Below are 19,941 nucleotides of genomic sequence, written 5' to 3'. Positions count from 1 at the left end.
TCTGTTATACTGCACCCAGATATTCTGCACACTGGCCAAATGCCCATGGGATAGTTGCACTAAGGTGAAATCTGACTGTAGACATTCAGGGGTTCTCTTTCTGTGGAAGATTTAATAATAACGGATGGATCTGGTGAGAATGGAAAAACGTTTTGTCCTGTGATCATTTTAGAGGTAAATATTCTCACATATACTTAAAACCTACAAAACCATCACTGGAACCCAGACAGCATTGTAATTTAAGGGGCCAGTTTCTGAGAGGGTTAATTATGATTTGTGAGGAAGGACAAATTAAGGATGATTTAATGTCCAGTCATCAAGTCCCTTGATGCCCATCTAACACATATGTTAGTCCTGAACCATCAGTGCCGAAGCTCCTCATGCCGAGGGTCTAGTGAGGCCACACACACATACTAACAACTCACATAAACTAACACAGATTTTTCCCCCTCCCCCAGCCACATTTGAGTAATTGCAGAATTTGAGTGTCTTTATAAGTACCTATTTTTCACTTATTTGTCCACATTATGGGAACATGTATGCAATTTGCTAGGGTTTTTTTTGTGTGTGGGGGGGCGGGAATTGGCGGTGGGGAATGCCTTTTTAGTCTGTGTGAGAACTAATTACCATATTAACTCTGTTTGAAAGTGCGTCAATAAATTGGCTCCAACAGATTCTTGAGAACACTGAGACAAGAAAAAAAAAGATGTGAATATTAAGCACTTCAGCACAATTGTAACCTAAATAGCTCAAAGCTAGAAGACCTGAAAAAAAATCTTTTACGCACAGAAAAGCAGAATCCCATGAAAGGGAAGGCGTAAGACCAGCAAAGACACACACACATAAATGGCACATCATGCCCAGAATGAAGCCATGGGAGAGATTGTTGCTTTAAAATATTTCCCATGGAAATAAAAGCCCATGGTATTTGCAGATCTAAAGTTGTTTTTTTTTTCCTTTTTTTAATCCCACTCTCACCCCACACCCAAATGTCAAGTTTGCAATTTATTTTGCTAAATTTATTTTTTCAAGTCACTTAGCCTTTTCACTTCACCCTACAACTTCTATTGCACTAGTTCTCTGGGCAAAGGAGTAGAATTTACCACATGGTACCAAAAAAATGTGTGGTGATAGTGATCTAGTGTTGCTTGCTAACTTTCTACAGACACATCAGAAATAAGGTGCAGAGTGGCATGCCTCCTGTGTTGTTTCTGGTATTCTAATATTCTGGCCAAAACTGTAACTCTTATCTTTGCATTAAAATAAAAGTTCACACATTTTTCCCAAGATTATGCAGGTCTACCCTCATCAAATCAAAGCCATGCTTGGCTTGCTTGATAATTGTTTTCGAGAAGGTACCCTAAAACAAGGAGGACTTAAATTGCTGCTGCTGTTCTTGTTGTGCGTTTTAAAGACTACATTTGTTACTTTTCAAGAAAAAATTAAACCCAAGTGAAAATTGATAGGATTTCTGAATCAATTTTCCTCAGTTACTTTAAATGGTACTTTTTGGGGGGTTGAGGTGTATAATTATATCTAAACTTGATGTTTAATGAGTATTTTACTCTTTATTTTTAAAAAAATGATATCAAAGGCCAGGAATAATAGACATTGTTTCTCTTCAGTGCTTTTTATGAATTTTCATAATGCTCTAATTAATTTGCTCTGTAATTGCAGAAATCAGTCCCACTTAACATACCTCTGTTACATGTGCTATAAGTTGTGGGGTTTTTCCTCTTTAAGTGATAGCAGTTAATGCATGGTCAAAGGTTCCCTCCAGTCCTTTAAATCAGATCGTGGGGTTAAGTCAGGAAACTGCCTTTTGTTCTTCTAGTCCTGTCATCAGGCTGAAGATGGGGGTTTCTGATTATTGGCAGCACAGTGCAGAAGGAATCACTTTCCCTCGTGAGAAGGGAGGGCCTCGTTGCTTGGGGAGCTGTGGGGAACAGTGCTGAGATCCTGAGCCCTGAAATCCTGCTGTTGAAATAGACGCTTTTGGAGACTTAAGGATGAGTTTTTCAAACCTGCATTCTGGTTTCCATGCCCCCCCTTTCCTCTCTTTAACTGCATCTGTTCAGGTATCATCAGCCTTTATCAAGTTGGATCCAAATATTTGAAACACCTTGGGCTTGGTTTTGTAGTCACTTCTATGAAACCTTTAGTTTGAATATACTCCCTGCCCACCCCACCCCCAACCAAAAAACCAATTTCTGGAGAGTCATAAGCTACGCTCAGGTGCCACTTGTTCTCCATCACATACTATAGTAGTACTAAAATTGTTGGACTTATAGCCAACCTTATTAATGTCACATGTTGCTGCCAGCAGGAATTTAGTGTTAGGGTATTGGGATTGCTGGTGTGGACACCAGCCAGTTCCTGGCAGGAGGCAGACAGTCAAATTACACCTTGTGGTCTAGATTGACCAGAATAAAACCAAAGCTCCAAACCAACTGCCTTTGGACTTTTCTTGGCACTTCTGATCAGAGCTGGCTGCTGTAAGGAAGAGCCCAGCTGATAAGCCAATCATGACTTTTCCCCAGGGGTTAGGGGCAGCTTTGGCTCCTGGGATGCAGGCCACATGCAGAATGCGCCCTCATTCGCATTCTTCAGCCATGCAGCACACAACGCCATGGCACCGGCCCCAACAAAGGCCCAGCTTCACTCTCCATTCCCAGGCCCTTGTGTATGCCGGCAGGCTCAGAGTTTACAAAGACGCCAAACAGCCAGTGAATTGGGGTTTATGTTTCCTTTCAGTCTTTCACAAACACATTAGTGATCTGGCTTTTTCGTCAACACTAGGGGAATAAGTAGTTACAAAATGTGCTGTTTTCTGTTGTTTAAATTCTGCATTTTTGGATGTTTATTATCTGTTTATTCATAATATTTTTATTTGGATCAAGGGCTGACTTCTCCGCTACGAAGGAATGTGCTTTCTGTACATGGCAGCCCTGCTGCTTTGACAATGATGAACACAGTGAAGTTGTGCTCCACTTGTTTACAAAAGTCTGCTTTTGCTAGCACATCAAAAGCATTTTTTCTTTCCTCTAGTACAATGGTATATTCATGCTGGCAGCCTTTACTTAGAGGTTGGAAGCATCACTTTATTGGCGCTTACCACAATGCAATTTGAAACTTCATTTATTATTACTTGTAAAAAAAATTGCATTTCACGGAAATCTATTTGTGGTTTGTGACATTGGAATTGTAGTTCAGAGAAATGACCCTGTGCTTTAAAATGCCGTGCTACATTTGTTCTAGGTTGAAGGTGAAAGGTTGATGACCACATTTGGTTTCATTGATATGCTGATGTTGCAACTCATTTTCACTGGAAAGCTTAGGTGTAGAAGTTCAGCCATGTCCTTCAGTGTTGTTTGAGTATACATACAATCTTCTGGAAATTAGCCTTTTTTTCCAGCAGGTATTCTCAGACTACCTGGAGGCTGTGGATAATGTGGGACTAACTATCCTTTTCCTGCCATGCTTTAAACAGTAAAGAAAAAAGGGGAGAGATTGCATTTCCAGTTTTTTCTAATTTTGTGAAGTATCTGTGAGGCTAAAATACTAAATCCCATAATCCCAACAAACATGAATGACAAGAAAACGAGTAGAGTGTATTTAATTTAAGAGATTCAATGTGTACTAACTAAAGATTCCAGACTCCTCCGGCATGTAAAAGTGACTTACAGAGTAATCCATGAAAATGCACTGTGAGTACATGGTTTGTGTGGATCCCTTGTGCTGTCTTTTCACCCAGAGAGGAACATCTTTTGCTCTTAAACAAATAAAGGCCCTTATATTTGAAATGGGCAGTTTTTCTTATTCCAAAAATTGCAGCTTTCAAAACTTTAATTATTTAAAGTCATTAGAATTCATAGGAATGCTTCTATTTGTGTTTTCTGTGCACTCAGGCATCTGGAAGAGTTTTGTGAAAAAAAAATTAAGAGTTGGTTAAAAATGGGTTTTAACTGATGTATATTTTTGACTCTTGTAAGTGGAATCTAAAATCGAAAAGACCCTAGACAGTCTCTGGGAGAACTACCATGTTATTCTGCCTCCAGCTTTAGGTTTGTCTTCTGGGAGCTAGCTCAGAACCTTACAGTGACAGCCACTGACACATGAAGGAATGACTCATCAGTGTAATAGAAGGTTCTTGATTGGGTTTCCTTGCTATAGAATGAAGCATTCATCTTGCCACCGTACACCTTGGAGAGCTGGCGATACACAGTGACTCAGTGCAGTTTGATGTAAATAGAAATAGATATAAAAACATGAATTAATTATGATGCATGCCTTCCCTCTACTTCTACAACAAACAAAAACAGTAAAATGATCAGCCTGATTACCTAAGGATGAACTAATGATTTACTTTTTATGCTGTATTATTCTTCCCCAAACCTCATGTTAGATGCTATGCTGATGGTGGCGGAGAGGCTAGAGGGCCCTTTCAACATTGAATCAGTCATGGATCCCATTGATGTGAAGATTTCTGATGCTATTATGAACATGCAGGACAATAGTGTGCAAGTGTCTCAGAAGGTAAAGAGGGCAGGATACTGGAAAGGAGAGACTCAGGCCCCCTCCAGCTTGGGATGTGACTTCCCTAATATGATCGTACTTGCTCTAATGCAGGTTTTCCAGGGATGCGGACCCCCCAAGCCCCTCCCAGCTGGACGAATTTCCCGTTCCATCTCAGAAACTGCCTTCAATGTCCGGTTCAGACCATATCACCCTGAGGAACGCCCAACAACAGCAGCTGGCACTAGTTTAGACCAACTGGTAAGCATGCTGTTAGGAATGGCCATTTAATGACAAAAACACAGAAAACATTTGCTCAAAATGTGGTTTTAGAGGGTTTACAAGTGTGGATCTTTCAGGAAAATTTCTTGGAAAATTTGTCAAGCTTATTGAATGTGAGTGTTGGTAAATCTGCCTCTCAATTTTCTAGCTCAGAAAGTTCATACATATTTGAGGAAATGTGATGCAATAAGTCTTGTCTGAAACCCGCCTGCTATTTTACCATGTATTTACTAAGCATCTACTATGAGCCCATCACTGTGCTAGTTACAGGGTTGCTTTGAGGAATAAGACAGGTCCTTGTTCTAAAAAAGCCCCAACAGAGAGGGACATGCAGACAATCCAGCTTACTAACTAAGATGATATATAGTAAATGATAGGATGGGAGAAGGATAAGGAAATGTAAGCAAACTGTTTTATACACAGCAATATGCTTCAAATATTAGCAGTAGGAAGGAACATAGACAAGGGGAGGGAGGACAGTGAAAGGCAAGTTTCACAGAGTGGACAATATATAAGCTGGATCCTGAGTGTAAATGGATTGTGAGGAGAGACCATATCTTATTGTATCCATAGGGTATGGAACCTGGTGAGCCTCAGGTGGTAGTTACAGTGAAGAGGTAGAGTGGGCAGTGGGTCAAGGAAACATCTTCAGAATATTTCAGCTATTCATTTGAGTAATTTTATAGTTCTAAATGTAAATTTGATCTTACAGTTTTCTCTAGTGACTAAAGTTGGAAATGAATTGCATATCATTCTGGAGATACTTTAGAAATGATCAAAGGCACATATGTAAGGTACTTTGGTGTTGCTTTACAGAGATATCTCTCCTGCTTCCCCTAATTAGGTTACTGATGTCAAGGAGAAACTGAAACAGGCCAAAAAGTTCTGGTCCTCTCTCCCTAGCAGCATTTGCAATGATGAGAGGATGGCTGCAGGAAACGGCAATGAAGATGACTGCTGGAATGGAAAAGGCAAAAGCAGGTTATCCTCCAGTCCATAGATTTACAGTCTCTCCCTTCCTAGATACCTGGGTAACCTTTAGACAGTGTTTTTCTCTATTGTCATTTGAGAAGCGATTCAAAGTAGGTAGCAACAACATGGGGAGCTTCTAGATTTTCTTAGGAATGAGCTTTACCATTGGAGTATTGAGAAGATACCCAGCTACTTGTACTGGGTCAAAAGTCTGTAATAGTCATATTCCAGCATTAGGGCTGCAGCCAGGGAACAGGCTGTTTGAATAGTGCTGTTTAAAAAATCATTTAACAAACACCTGTGGTTCTTCACCCATTGGCTTGTCCTATAAAGCACCAGATCCATTCTCTTACTTGATGGTGCCCTGTGTTCCTCCCCTACACACTCCGTAACTGAAATAAGTATTCACTTTGTCAGCAGTTTACTCTGACTCACCAACCTCTGCCAAATGGGTAGCTTTCAAAAAGGTCCTAGTCAAAGGGGAGAAAAAAGATGGATACCCAGGAAGAGGAGAAATTTGAGTTTATTTAGAAATGAAAGTTTACTGTACTCAGTGCACCTGCTAGAATCTAGGAAGAAATCTTTAATCTTCTGTAACTTCCGTTTTACTGATAATCTCACTAGGGTCATTTCTTATCTCAGATACCTGTTTGCAGTGACAGGAAATGGATTAGCCAATCAGATCAGTAATCCAGAAGTCCAGGTCGACACCAGTAAACAGGACATGGTGATCCTTCGTCAAATCATGGCTCTTCGGGTTATGACCAGTAAAATGAAGAATGCTTACAGTGGAAACGATGTGGACTTCTTTGATATCAGTAAGCATTTGTGGTTGTAAAGTGCCGATTTTTCTCATACACCTTGTGATGAGAACAAGTGAAATGAAATCTCTATTCTGTTTTTGTTTTTTAAATAGCTGATGAAAACAGTGGAGAAGGAAGTGGAAGTGGATGTGAGTATCAGCAGTGCCCTTCGGAGCTTGAGTATAACGCAACTGACCACTCTGGGAAGAATGCCAATGGAAAAGCCAGCCAAGCTGGTGCCCGTATTGAGGCCCAGCCCTACCTCCTCACTGTCTCCTGCATCTTGTTTCTGGTTATGCAGAGAGAATGGAGATAATTCTCAGTTTTACAGAAAATGTGTTCATCATCAGAAAGTTCAAAGGCACCGGCTATCACTTTTATACCATCCTAGTGACTTTACTTTTCAAATGAATGGACAACAATGTACAGTTTTTACTATGTGGCCACTGGTTTTAAAAATTCTGACCTTGTTTTTTTCATTCAGTTTTGTGGGAAAAAGAAACTTATACATAAAGTAAGTTCCTGCTTCCCCAGAATCTTGTTAAACGTGGCTAGTGGTATAGGTACAGAACTGTAGTTAGTTGTGCATTTGTGATTTTATCACTCTCTTGTTTTTCTTTATTGTTTGTTTTTGTTTGTGGGTTTTCTTTCCTTCAGTGATGATCTCACCTTATTTCTTACATTACAAAAAAAAAACCAGGGTTCTTTCTTGGCATGTAACATGTACGTATTTCTGAAATATTAAATAGCTGTACAGAAGCAGGTTTATTTATCATGTTATCTTATTTAAAAAAACCAACAAGCAGTAAAATCTACATTATCCCTGTTGTTTTAGTTGCCTTATCTGGAGAGGAGGTGATTGTCTTTTTTATAATTGAGTTAGGACAGAATGTGAAGGCACAAGGGGGTTTCTGATCTATTTGGCAGGTTGTCTTTAAGCATCAACACAAGGAGGATGTTATATTTCATTGCTAGCTGGTGACTGGAAGAGACTGCAGACTACCCGTTTTGGTTGAGTTGAATTATATAAATTAGCATCACATAGGTTCATTTCCTGAACCCGCTTAAAGTGTGACCCATTCAGAAAATTCTTGATGTCTTTTCCCTAGAAATATCCAAAGCCATACAGAACGTCCCAGTTGCCACATGTTCACGCTTTGTTTACAGGTGGGGGTTGTTTGTTTCTTTGTTTTGTCTATATCCAGGCAAGTTAGCAAGCCACTGTGTGCTGATCTTTATGTCCACACCTGACCCTCTCTGAATTGATATCTCAGTGTCAGAAGGAAATGACCAACCATATCTCATTTGGTCTGCATTATTACAACATATGAGATTTCAAACCCAGCTATGCAGAGGAGCTGCCTGGAGGCTAGTTAGAATTGGGGTGGGTACAGCCAGTGCTCAGGGAATTTCATTAACACTTGAGCAAAGTTTTTGTCTGTGCATTTGTATTGACATTCATTTTGCCATCCCAGTTTTTTTAAGAGAAATTCTAAGGTTGTCTTATTTGAGTCTTTTTCTTGCTCAGTCTGCTCTGATCAGAAAGGGAAAACGCTTTCAGTTGTTCATAGCTGTGTGCTACCCTATCAACCAAGAAACCCACTTGGGGGAGATCTGGGTGTCCAAATTTTTTTTCATTTCTTTGGGGGGAGTGGGAGCAGGTAGAGCTGAGAAGAGAACATCTTAACAGTGACCCCTAGCCACATGGGTGAACTGGCAAAGACTGCATCTTTTGTCCCAGGTGAAAGACTAACAACTGCCTTGTCCCCTTAGGAAACGTTTCCTTGTGCCCTTACCAAATGACAGCTTATAAAACTATAAGAATGTGACAAATCACTTTAAAAGGAGTTTCTAAAAGTCTTCAGAAAGAAGAAAATTCTGCAACTCTCTTTCTGCTCTAGACAACCATTATGATCCCAATCATTTCTACAGAAATTAAACCCACAGAGAGGTTGTTTGTGTTCTTGTTCAATCTTTAGTTGTAAGAGTAATTCTCTATTTTTATATTGAAACATAATTACTTGATAGCTCAGGGTCTACATTTCACTCAATTTTTTACACCAAATTCTGCAGAATGGTCAAAATGGAATATTGGGGGCTGTTGTAAACAGAGGCTTAATTTTATTAGAAGTAGCCAGTTATTTATTAAAGCATGATGTTAATAAAATAGGCATATTCTAGCTGGTGTGTATAAGTGGTTTTTTAAAAATAAATCACAGAAGACATGAAATGAAAAAGGCACTCCATTTATGTATGAGGAGAAATGGATTGTAAATAGCTGAGCTGCCTTGTGAGAACTTGGAAAATGTGCTGATACTTAGTAACTACCTCAGTTGTGAGGAATTTCCTTTTTAGCTTAGACTGCTATTACTTTTACTTGGTAGAAATGAATCTGGTCTCCAAAATGTGGCTCAAAGAGTTATCCCCATAGACCTTGTTAGATTGTTTTTAATTTAAAACCTTGAACTCTACCCAGCTGTTTTCTTTCAGTCAAGTCCTCTAAACCAATAACATTTTCCGAATTAAATATTCTTGAAGGTTCTTCTGGACTCTTACTGATTTGTTTTCTTTCTTTGCATCTTTTCTGTTACTCTTTTATTATTGAAATTGTCTCTTGCTTTTGAACTTGAACTATGAAATAAACAAAACGTAGATTTTTCCATTCAGGTCTGACTGGATAACTCTTGGCTTCTAACCAGCTGGCAGGCCCCCCCACTCCAAAAAAATAACAAAGGCAAGTTGAGTATTTTAAAAATGTAAGAGTTCACAATATGAGGTAGAATGAAAGCTATGTTAAGAGAACTGACTTTTCCAAAGCCTCAGTTAATAGCATGTGGAGGGTTTGTGTTTTACAGAGTCACTTGTAAATTATTTTTCTTTCAAACAATTCACCCACTCTTTACCTTAAGAAAACACATGTTGTGACCCTTAGATTTATATTTTCCTTCAAAAATAGTGTTTAGCACCTAAGAATCAACTTGCATCTTTTAACTTTAGTTCATGAGTATTAGAAATCTTACAGTTTATACATGAAATAAAATTTATCGTTTGTGATTATAAAATCAATAAAAATAGGTGTAGATGGTGCTGCACAAAATTCTACTTTGCCTTTTGTGTTAGCAAAATATGTGTATTTGCATAGCCAAAGGGTTGTATGTTAACAGGATCCACTACAGGAGGCCTGTGCGTATGTGTGATCACTCCGGCAAATGCCAAATTACCAAATACAACTTTCTATCTTTTTTGGAATAAGAACAAAAGCACTGAGGATAGTCTTCCATCTAAATGGAAAAAAATATAACTCAGCATTCTGTGATACACTTTAAAAATTTCTAATATTTTCTAATAAAAATCCTTGTTATATATGTGAAAAATATCTCTGAGATTACATATGGTAATATAGGAATTCAAATGCAGCAGTAAGGCAAATGCTATATAATATTTACTTCTCTAATTCAGGTTTCAGAGAGAGAGGGACAGACAGACAGACATAGGATAACATTTCCCTTTCAGTTCTGCCCATCTGCCCAGTTATCCCCATGTTCTTGATAAACTTACTAGTTATTTATATACATCTTCTTGCAAAGTTTATATATATATATATATATATATATATATATATATGTATAAAAGCAAACAGGAATATTTTCCTCTTATACCTTTTTAAAACATGAAATGTAGCATTTTAGTTCCTAAAATGTTTTATTTTAACTTAAAGTATTTAAAGGAGGGGTCTCTTGCAATACACATGTCTATTTTAAATGCATGGCTTCTCAGGGATATGATATTTTGTTTTTTACCAAATTTTGTCCAGACTAGGTAATTTTTTTTCAAGAAACAAACATTGACTTGACTGAGGAGCAGTTTTGCTGTGCATTTCTATCATTTCAGAGCACACAATTAGGATACTCTCTGTTCATGTTAAGGTTAACTTTTGGTAGTTTTTCTTGTTTTTCCCAGTGAAGAAGACATTGGCCAAACCCATGGGGAAGATCCTCTTGAAACGCAGCGTATTAATACCACTGTTAATGCTTGTGGATGGTTCAAAGGAAATGGGCTCTGGAATTTACTCATTCTATTAGAATGAAGTACTCTTAATGTTTTCTCAATCCCAAATGCCTTGAAGCAGCATCAGCTGCCAACACAGAGTAAAGATGAAATTAGTATTAGGAAAATTTGTAACTAGATCTTGGTTACTGCATGAATTATCTATCCATTGGTAAAGGAGTCATTAGCATATGTAAATAATTATCTAAGTTCAGTTTTCATGGAAGGTTGTGTATTTAGTAGTCATCAGTGTTTGAAGAGACTTCTAACTTTAGCACTAGTCAGCAAAATCTACAGAAAGCCATTTGATTCTCAGCATGAGTGTCCATGTATAGGATTAAATGCACTTTTCAGTCTGCTTTGGACACTTCTTAAAGAAATGTTAGGAATTCTGAAAAGAGAACAGGGTTGTTGGAAAGAAAAAGGTTTTCATGCATCAATCCTACAAGGTAAAAGTTGATGGTGTGCTTAAATAATGAAGATAAAACACGTGAGTGATGACCCAAGGTACTTCTCTAAAGGGTTTTTCAGTTTTGTTCTCTGGGCTTTGGGAGAGTTTTGCAACAACTTGCTTGCCATTCTGTGTTACCATGTTTCTTGCATGCCAAGATTGGAAGGGGTGTGTGTATACACAGTCATATCTCCACACATTTATTTGTGCAGTTTCAAACAATCCCAGGTGGACCAGGTAGACCTTGCCCTGTCACAGGCCTCCCCACTGCTGTCAGTGGTACGTGCTTGAGGAATGCAGACTAAATTTAATGATAGCCTAAGGGAAACATAATTAGGAAGGTAAGTCTCCTGCCAAGAAAACATGCACACATGCACATATAAAATGCATTCCAGATAGAATTTCTTAGATTTACCACTGCCTGGAATTTGGCTTTTATTCATCTCTATACATAAGCTAAAACTGATTATAACATGGTGATTTTGGTGACTCACTGCTCAGGGCACTTGGTACCAGCTTAGCCTGGTACCAAGAAATAATCTACAAAGAAATAATCACGGTCAGTCGGTGACTTTCTGAATACATTAGGATCTTAACCTGCTTCACTGCTTTTGCCTTTAAGGTTCTTGAGTACCTTTCCTCTAACTTTTGTTTTAAAGTATAATAAAAAATTACTCCTTTGCAATTTCAGTTCTGAATACTTTGCAACAAGCTCTGGCAGCAGGAACAGTTATTTGATCACACTATTTACTGTGAAAGAAAAGTTATTTGTTTATTCACCTGTCATCTCTTGACGGAGAGTGGTGAGGTGGGATAGACCCGTGTGACTGGCAATAAGACCAGGCCAGGGTGATCATCTTGCACTCCTGCAGCATAGAGATTGTTCCATTTTTGTAGATGTCCAAGGGGACTTGAAGTTAGGTCATTTGCCCAAGGGGTGACAGGTAAAAAATGCAAGAAGCATATTTGGAACAGAAGTTGATTCTCCACCAGAGACCATTTCAGGCGCCACTTTCTCTTTGATTACCTTTTTCTCTTTGTTTCACATGGTCTGAATAATTAGTTAGGAATGATCTTGTCAGACATGTCAGCTGTCCTGTCACTGGTTGACTTGGCTTACCTGATTATGGGGAAGGAGTTAGGGACCACCTGGAGATATGAAAAGGTTTTCTAATCTCACATAGTGGCTCCTTCCTCAGTGCACTTCAGTGGAAAAATAGCTCAGATGATTGTGCATGGGGCCTATGCCACCTCTGGTAGCTCTGTAAGAGCTGTTATTAAATCAAGGGATTCTGTCCTTCGTGTCCAGAACAGCTTCATATGACCCTATGTGGAAGGGCTCTAGGGGTGCCCTGGAGCTGCCTTTTTGGAAAGGGCCAGCTTGCTGAGTACTCAGGCAAACAATCTGTTGAGAAAAACACCAAGGTTTACATGGGGGAAAATTCATTCCTGCTTAATCTCATGGAGCTTTGTGAGGAGGTAAATGTATCTCGGGATGCATGGGACCCAGTGACTATAACGGGAGCTTCTTAAAGAGCCTGGAAAAGATTTAACCTTAAAATCACACCTAGGTCAGAGATTGGACATACAACCCAAATAGGCACTGTTGTAAATGAGATGAATGACAATAACTTTCTTTGCTCGACTGGTCTTAGTGCACATTATAAAAGACATCTAAAGAGAAAAATCTGTGCTTTAGGGACAAGAGATTGTGACATTTTCTATCCAGGAAGGGAACCTAGGACCTTTTGTTGGTGGTTTTCCTGAACACATGTCCCAGTATGCCTATCAGGCAGTACATGCTGGGGAAAAATGGAAATGTATTGATCTAGGGGTGCACAGACTCTTGTGTCTGACCTTCACATATAACCTTGATAAAGTCCAAAGAGAAATAGCTAAGACCAGCAGGGACCAAAGGTTCTTCCTCCATATGGAAAGCAAATGATGCTTCGCTAATCTGCAAAAATTGAGGCTGAGAGGAAATGTTATCAAAACTATGGAATTGGGTGCTGTGAGAAGGGTGGATTCCTACAACTAAAGGCAAACTATCCCCTTAATATGAGTAAATGATCCATTTTGAACAAGCAGGAGTTCTACCTTACTCAAAAGGTAGGGACTTACATAGTTGGTTAAACAAAAGGTGCTGTAGGCTGATGGTGACCAGCTGATGAACCAAGTCCTGAACTTGAGGTGGGTCAGAATGGTACAGGGGAAATCAAACATCATCTAGAGATAGATATTATTCTTGGTCAACCTGCCCCTTCAGCTGTTGGCCCAGGAACATGTCAGGGCTGGATGGACCCTTGTGTGCCCCACATCGTGTAATTTGTCTACTAAAGTTCCCTTTTGGAGAACTGTAATTTGAGGTCAACCAAAGGAGTTGAAGGTCATTTTATTGAAACAAACTCTAAAGATCAAGTACCTAGGAAGGCTTTCCTTTGGTTACCAGAGGTCTCTAATGGCAGTCCTCCTGGCTCTGGATGTGTGGGCCTCCAAAAACGCTTGGAATTTTAGGCAGTAATATGATTTGTGACACATCTCTTTTAAAAAAGATTTTTTTAGGGGAGAAAGGGAGAGCAATGTCAATGTGTGGTTGTCTCACACGCCTCCTTTTGGAGATCTGACCTGCAACCCAGGCATATGCCCTGACTCGGGATAGAACCAGCAACTCTTTGGTTCACAGGACAGTGCTTAGTCCACTGAGCCACACCAGCCAGGGCATGACACGTCTGACCTTGATCTCTGCATGGGAGGACAAGAGTGGGGGTGTAATGAAGATGGGATCCTTGTCCTCACGAAGCCCATAATTCCACTGGGGAGACTGCTCACCCAGCAAACATCAGCGAATGCATCATTCCTACCTGATCGGTAGGTCAAAGGAGAACAGTGCACCTTGCAACTGTCAGGGTGACTTCCAAGCAGAGCTCTACCTGGGTTTGCCAGGAGGGAAGAAGCAGGAACTCTTGTGAGCTCCTTGTGGGCAGGACTCCTCATTGGTTCCTCTGGGTGTTACAGGTTGCCTCAGGAGCCATGGCAGGGAGGGGGAATGAAATGTCTAGGGATGGTAGTGGGGTAAGTGTGGGTAGTGAAGTGGCAGAAAGGAAACATCTGAAAAGCAGAGGGGATACATTTGCTACTTACAAGACTAGGGAAGGGTGGGATTAGTGTATGAAGCCTTCAAAAGCCAGGCAAGTAATTTAAAAATTAATTCAATATTTAGTGCAAATTTTTTAATAGGACTTGACATGATGCTCAGGGTGTATAAGGAAGACGAACTAAGTAGAAGCATGGGTTCTACTTAGCATGGGTTGTGTGGGTTTGCCCTTGGTTGACAATGTGTACTGTACTGTGCAAACTGAAAGGATTCAGCTCCCTTTACATCCTACACATTCTGGCTTCCTCTAAATGTCCTTGATTTGGAGCTTTCTGTTGAATGAAATCCAGTTCCACACAAGGGGTAAATTTTGGACATCCATGCTCATAAGGCCATCAGACATATTAAAAGTGGTCCTCCCAACCTTCCACCCCATCACGCCCTTGAATTCAGACCAGCCACTTGCACATATCTTCTCCAGATTTTTTCAAGAATTGATTACAGCTCACCTGCACAGCCATGCCCACAAAGGCACTCCAGAGCTCCCAGGCATCTCAGGCCATTCTATTCTGCTCTGGCTTCCTGACCCTGGAGATAAACTCACAGAAGGATGCCTGGAGTCTGGTTCCCCAAACACCGTTCTACAGGGACCTGGGATTACATGGGTGTTGAAAAACATCTTCAAGCATAAGGCAGCCAGCTAGTGAGATGAGTGGGCCAAATATATATTGAGTTGAGTAGCTACTGTGATGAGGGGGTTAGAAGGGGCCAAACCTCTTATCTGCTTGCCTCCCGCTGGTGCAGTTGACTGAAGTGTTATCTACATCATAGTTTGAAAACTACAAAGTAGCTGCTTGACTCTTTATGAACTTTTCTCTTATTTAAGAAATCAGTCCCTGCCCTGTCTACTGCAAAAAGTGGCTATGAGGAAATACTGGGAAGATGCACACACCAGGACTTTTGGAGCTGGAAAGCACAACAGTGTTCCAAGGTAAGGAGTGCCCTTTAGGGAACTAGGGTGCCATGAGCTGTTCCATCAGGGCTTTAGTCACCAGGCACCATGTTAACTTAGGCCCCTGGATAAGGGATGATTGCATTTCTGAGGTCTGGCCACTAAGCCCCACCTCTGGTAATGGGCACAGGTTGGAGCCTGGGCAAGAAGAAGCTGCAGCTGCAGGGACTCTTGAGATGGACCCTGCCCACGTCTGTACTCTTGGGGCCCTCTGTGTGGCTGCATATTTAGAGTGGAGCTTGCCTCTATACCTGCCAGTGTCAAGTGATAGCAGGGACGCTGCTCTTAGGTCAAAGTCTCATGACGCAAGGCAAGTTTTATTGAAAATGAGCAGATGGGAGTGTAAAGCTGGGTTCTTCCCATCAAGAAATGATTCTAAATCTGTAATAATAACATATTCCGATTTGAGTGTTCAACATTGGAGAAACTCCAAATTGTCTCTACCTGCCTGCCCTTTCACTGTCTTCCATTCCTAAAACACAACTCTTTAACTTTTCTCTATTAGTGCAGATTGGGGAGCAAAATTCCACACACTAAGCCTCTTTCCTAGGAGGCAGGCAGGCAGTGCACTCAGATGAGCACCTCTCCATCCTTTTAAGCATTCCGCCACTTCACCTATCCCATCTGTATCTCCAATTTTCATTCAGTTTCTGAATTCCTGGGAAGTTGCCATTTCCTTTGTAAATTAAAGCTCTTCATTCCTAGTCACATGGTGAAGGTGCAGCAGCTTCTCTGCTTCCAGAGTTGACAGGGAGAGGCAGAATGCTTTGCAGAAGTGTTTCCCAGTGTCAGATTTCCATCTGTATTTCCCCCGAAGAATCAAAGGGGCCTTGGAAGAGCAGGGATTGAGTAGGGATGGGCTGATGCTGACAAAAGCCCAAGGACCTTTTAGGCAATGTGAATGTTTCCTGTTAGACTGGCTGTGGAGTTTTTAATGTTCTGCAGAGTCGAGGCTCTGGCAAAAATGAATACAGGAAAGTGTCCTTCAAGACATAACCTGTAATGGAGAGTAGCCAATCCTGTGGCTTTTTAGCATGGTAGCCTGCTCAGTGGAAATCACATTATGGAGTAATTTGAATTTGTCTTCATTGCTGACTTCAAGTTGGGGAAACACAAAAATCAACAGGCACAAAACACTACAATTTGAACATCTTAACTAGATAATTACCTTAGGAATTGGCAGAAGTTTGTGGGGAGCAAAATATGCCATCCGGTAATTTATGTGGCCCACAAGGACCCTTCTTCACTCATTCCACAAACATTGAGGGTGTACATACTATGTGACAGGCATTGTGCTGGGCACTGGAGATATAACAGCAAAGCAAAGTGCACTTGATGTTCGCTGTTGTAGTCCTCACCACTAATGAGGGAAATAGATAATCATATAGTGACATCTGTGAAAGTATAATTACATAGTGAGATGAGGTCCTCACAGTATAAAATAATCAAGTTTAGAGCCCTGGGAAGCGCTTCCACCCCTCAGTTACCAGTCATGGCAGTACCAAAGTCTAGGGCAGTGGTTCTCCAGTTTGACATGTTTTAGAATAATACCCTGGAGAGATTGGTAAGTCACAGATGGCCAAGCCCCAGCCCCAGAATTTCTGATTCAGTTGAACTGGGGTGGGCCTGAAAATCTGCATTTCTACCAGATTCCAAGATGATGCTGATGCTGCTTCTCTGGAGACCACATTCTGAGAATCATTGGCCTAAGCAAAGGGGTTTTGAGTCTGACCTTTGATGCAGGGCATGCAGCCCTGCTGGGCAGTCAGAATTACTGTTACCTCCAGAGAAATACTATGGAGAAAGGAATTAGACAAATTGCTCTAGACTACGGTCGTCTTATCACACTGACATGTTAGGCTTTAGTATTCCTGAATGGAGCCCAAGCTCTGTCCATTGTACCCAAGACTCCAGAAAGTCCAGGCAAATGTGGGGGTCAGTGAGCTACATTTGCTAGAGTTCTCATTTTATAAGGGATCAAGGAGTTTCCTGAGCATGATTATGCCAAAAGGGAAGCTTGAGTTAGGATACAAGGTATGGGGATCTTTTATGACCAGTGTTGGTCATAAAAGATCATTCTGAGTACTCCTCTCATGTGTCTTTTCTATAATATTCTGGCCCAGATTACATGGATGGAAAGAGTGGTTTCACCATGTCTCTAAAACATGTTGAAAGGACAAGATCCCATCAAAGACTGTGGTATTAATTAAGATGCTCTTGGCTGCAAGTAAAGAGAAATTCAACTAAAAATCACTTAAATGAAAGGGATTTATTATATTTATATCATAGTATATATTATATTATATTATATTATATTATATTATATTATATTATATCCAGAAGCATTGGTGTAGGAAAACTCCAGGGATGGTTATTCCTCAATTTCATTATCAAGTTTCCAGGTTCTTTCCATTTTTCAACTTTTCCAGCGTCAGCATGTTGGATAGGTTCCCTCATGGTTGAGAGATGGTTGTAAAGCCTAAATAAAGCTAAACAAAAAACCCATGGCTGTAACAGTTGTAGTAATAATACATGTACACATCACTTTCTGTTGGTAGCAATAAGAGACTATTTCTTTCCTTAAGTCTCTTTTGAAGAGCTAAGAAGTGTTTTCTAGAAGGTACCTTCTTCTAGCAAACATCCCCTCACCTCTCATTGCCTAGAGTCAACTCACATGCCCTAAGCTGTTGAATTTGAAAGCTAACCGAGATTTATGCCCTTGCCTGAGGCCAGTCCTATATGACAGATGTGGCTGCACAGAGGAGGATGGACACCAAACAAATTAGGGGATGATTGACAAGGAAGAATGGAGGAATGACGATTGGGTGAGCACACAGCTGGGTTGGCTACCCCTGTGTAGTACTGGAGGATAACACTAGTAGGAGTATAAAGGCACTGTTGGTACATCTGGGAGGGAGAATTAGAGCACTATATTAGCATATTACCCAGCAGCAGCTTTGGCAGGGTTAGAGAACTTCACTGACTTCAAGGACTCTGGAATGTAAAGCTACACAGAAATCAGTTCATCCCTCTAGACATACCAAGCTCAACTCAATTCTCACAGTTCCTTAAAAAGTCACCTAGGTAAATCTTATATTCCTGATGACTGAATGATTATCCTCAACAATACTCCTGCCAAGTGGTTGCTCAACCACTGCTTAAACACTGCCAGTGACAGAGATCTCACTACTTATGATGGTTTTCTATCTCCAGGCAGTTCTAATTATTAGAACGGGTTCTCTGCCAACTTCAAAGTGTATGCACATGTACTCTGTGCTCAGTAATTAGGTAGAGCCTTTGAAGTTGTTAGTATTTCCACTGATAATGGAAGTTTTCCGTTGTTTCTGAACTTCAGTTCTTTCTAAATTAAAATTTCCCTGTAGATTTATATGTGTTGCCAAGAGATACTTAAAAAATAAACAATGAAATAATTTGGGGAAATTTTGGCTTGTCTGTGTTAACATCTTTAGATATTTTCCATAATTCAAACCCATTTTTGGTTTGAAGGATTTAAATTTTAGCAAGAGATTAGACCATAGCATAACCTAATAACTGACATTTTGGGGGAAAATGTTTTCAGGAAATGCCTTGCAGTAAGACCTTTGAAAGTAGATGTTGTACCTGAGCCCCACATTGCTCCTTCTTTAGTTAGATTGGAGAAGCCTAACTGAATTCCTGGTTGTCCCTGTGGGAGGAAGGGATCATTTCTCTTGCTGCCACCTCACAAAGTGCAAGTAAGATGGTGTACTTGATATGTTCACATGAATCCAGATAAATGGGGAATACCAATGGCTCTCACCTTGGCAAAGGGAGCCTAGGGGGCTGGTAACATTGCCTGCCGGGCTGCACTGGGTGAGGTTTGGGGGCAGTATTTTAGGAAGGTCCTAGGGTAGAGATCAAAGTACTGTTTTCATCCCAGTGAATCTATTCTTCTCTGACTATGTGGATCATAGGAGTTGTTAGGATTCACCAGAATCATAGATACCAGTCAGTTGTTTTCAAATTTCAGTGTGATGCCACGGAAGGATTTTTTTCTATTACCAACTGGGAAGAGTGTCTATAAGTATGCCTGCAGTCTCAGATCATTTTTGCTTCATCAGAGACATGATATTACTTCTTATTTCATGGTTGATTTCATCTATAATGTCACCCCCTCTGCTTACTCCTTTTCCTGACTCATCTTCTCTTCCTCTACCAACAATTCTGAAGTCACTATCCTTGTAGCAGCTCCACCATCCCCCTCCATCTCCCTTCTTTGGGCCTGGATGCCCTATGTTTAGAATGGGGCTTTGGATTTGCTTTTGGCTTTGTGGAATTATGGTTAATGCAGATTCATGTTTTCTGACTATGTCCAAGAGCCTGCTGTAGCCTCTGGGATTACTCTTCAGAAAATTGCTCCCACTTCCCAATAGTCACACTTGGCCTTTCTTCTTCAACAGACTTGCCCTCGTTTTTCCAGTGGTGTCTGTTTTAGGTCACAGGTGGCAAACACAAGGCTTGCAGGCCAAATCCGGCCCTCCACCTTGTTTTATCTGGCCTGGCACCTTGTTTCTACCTGGCAGCAGCACCGAGTTCTCACTTAACTGTTAAGGAGTAGCTACATTTAGTTGTTTTTTAAAAAAATTACTTTATTGTAAACATTCGTACAGTCCTAGAATTACATTTGGCTCTTTGAAAGCAACCGCAAAACTGATGTGGCCCCCAAGTGAAAGAGTTCGACACCCCTGGATTAGGTCATTCCCTCAAGAGGTTAGCCCTTGCAACT

The 19,941-nt window shown here is 40.5% G+C and overlaps 1 protein-coding gene across 1 annotated transcript in view; it reads left to right on the top strand.

Moving 5' to 3' along the window:
• GPC4 (glypican 4) overlaps window positions 1–9,131 on the top strand; it is a 120,772-nt gene extending 111,641 nt beyond the window's left edge. The window contains exons 5-9 of the mRNA XM_037046044.1: window positions 4,406–4,536; window positions 4,630–4,776; window positions 5,642–5,778; window positions 6,412–6,587; window positions 6,686–9,131. Of these exons, the coding sequence (XP_036901939.1) occupies window positions 4,406–4,536; window positions 4,630–4,776; window positions 5,642–5,778; window positions 6,412–6,587; window positions 6,686–6,888 (794 nt within the window). The 3' untranslated portion in view covers window positions 6,889–9,131. The remainder of the gene's footprint in view (window positions 1–4,405; window positions 4,537–4,629; window positions 4,777–5,641; window positions 5,779–6,411; window positions 6,588–6,685) is intronic.
• Window positions 9,132–19,941: the final 10,810 nt, after the last annotated feature.

This window comes from Sturnira hondurensis, unplaced genomic scaffold (genome assembly GCF_014824575.4).
Source record: "Sturnira hondurensis isolate 20B ecotype Veracruz unplaced genomic scaffold, ASM1482457v3 Scaffold0004786, whole genome shotgun sequence".
NCBI lineage: Eukaryota > Metazoa > Chordata > Mammalia > Chiroptera > Phyllostomidae > Sturnira > Sturnira hondurensis.
The sequence above is the reverse complement of the archived record's forward strand: the minus strand, read 5'-3'. Positions and strand labels throughout refer to the sequence as shown.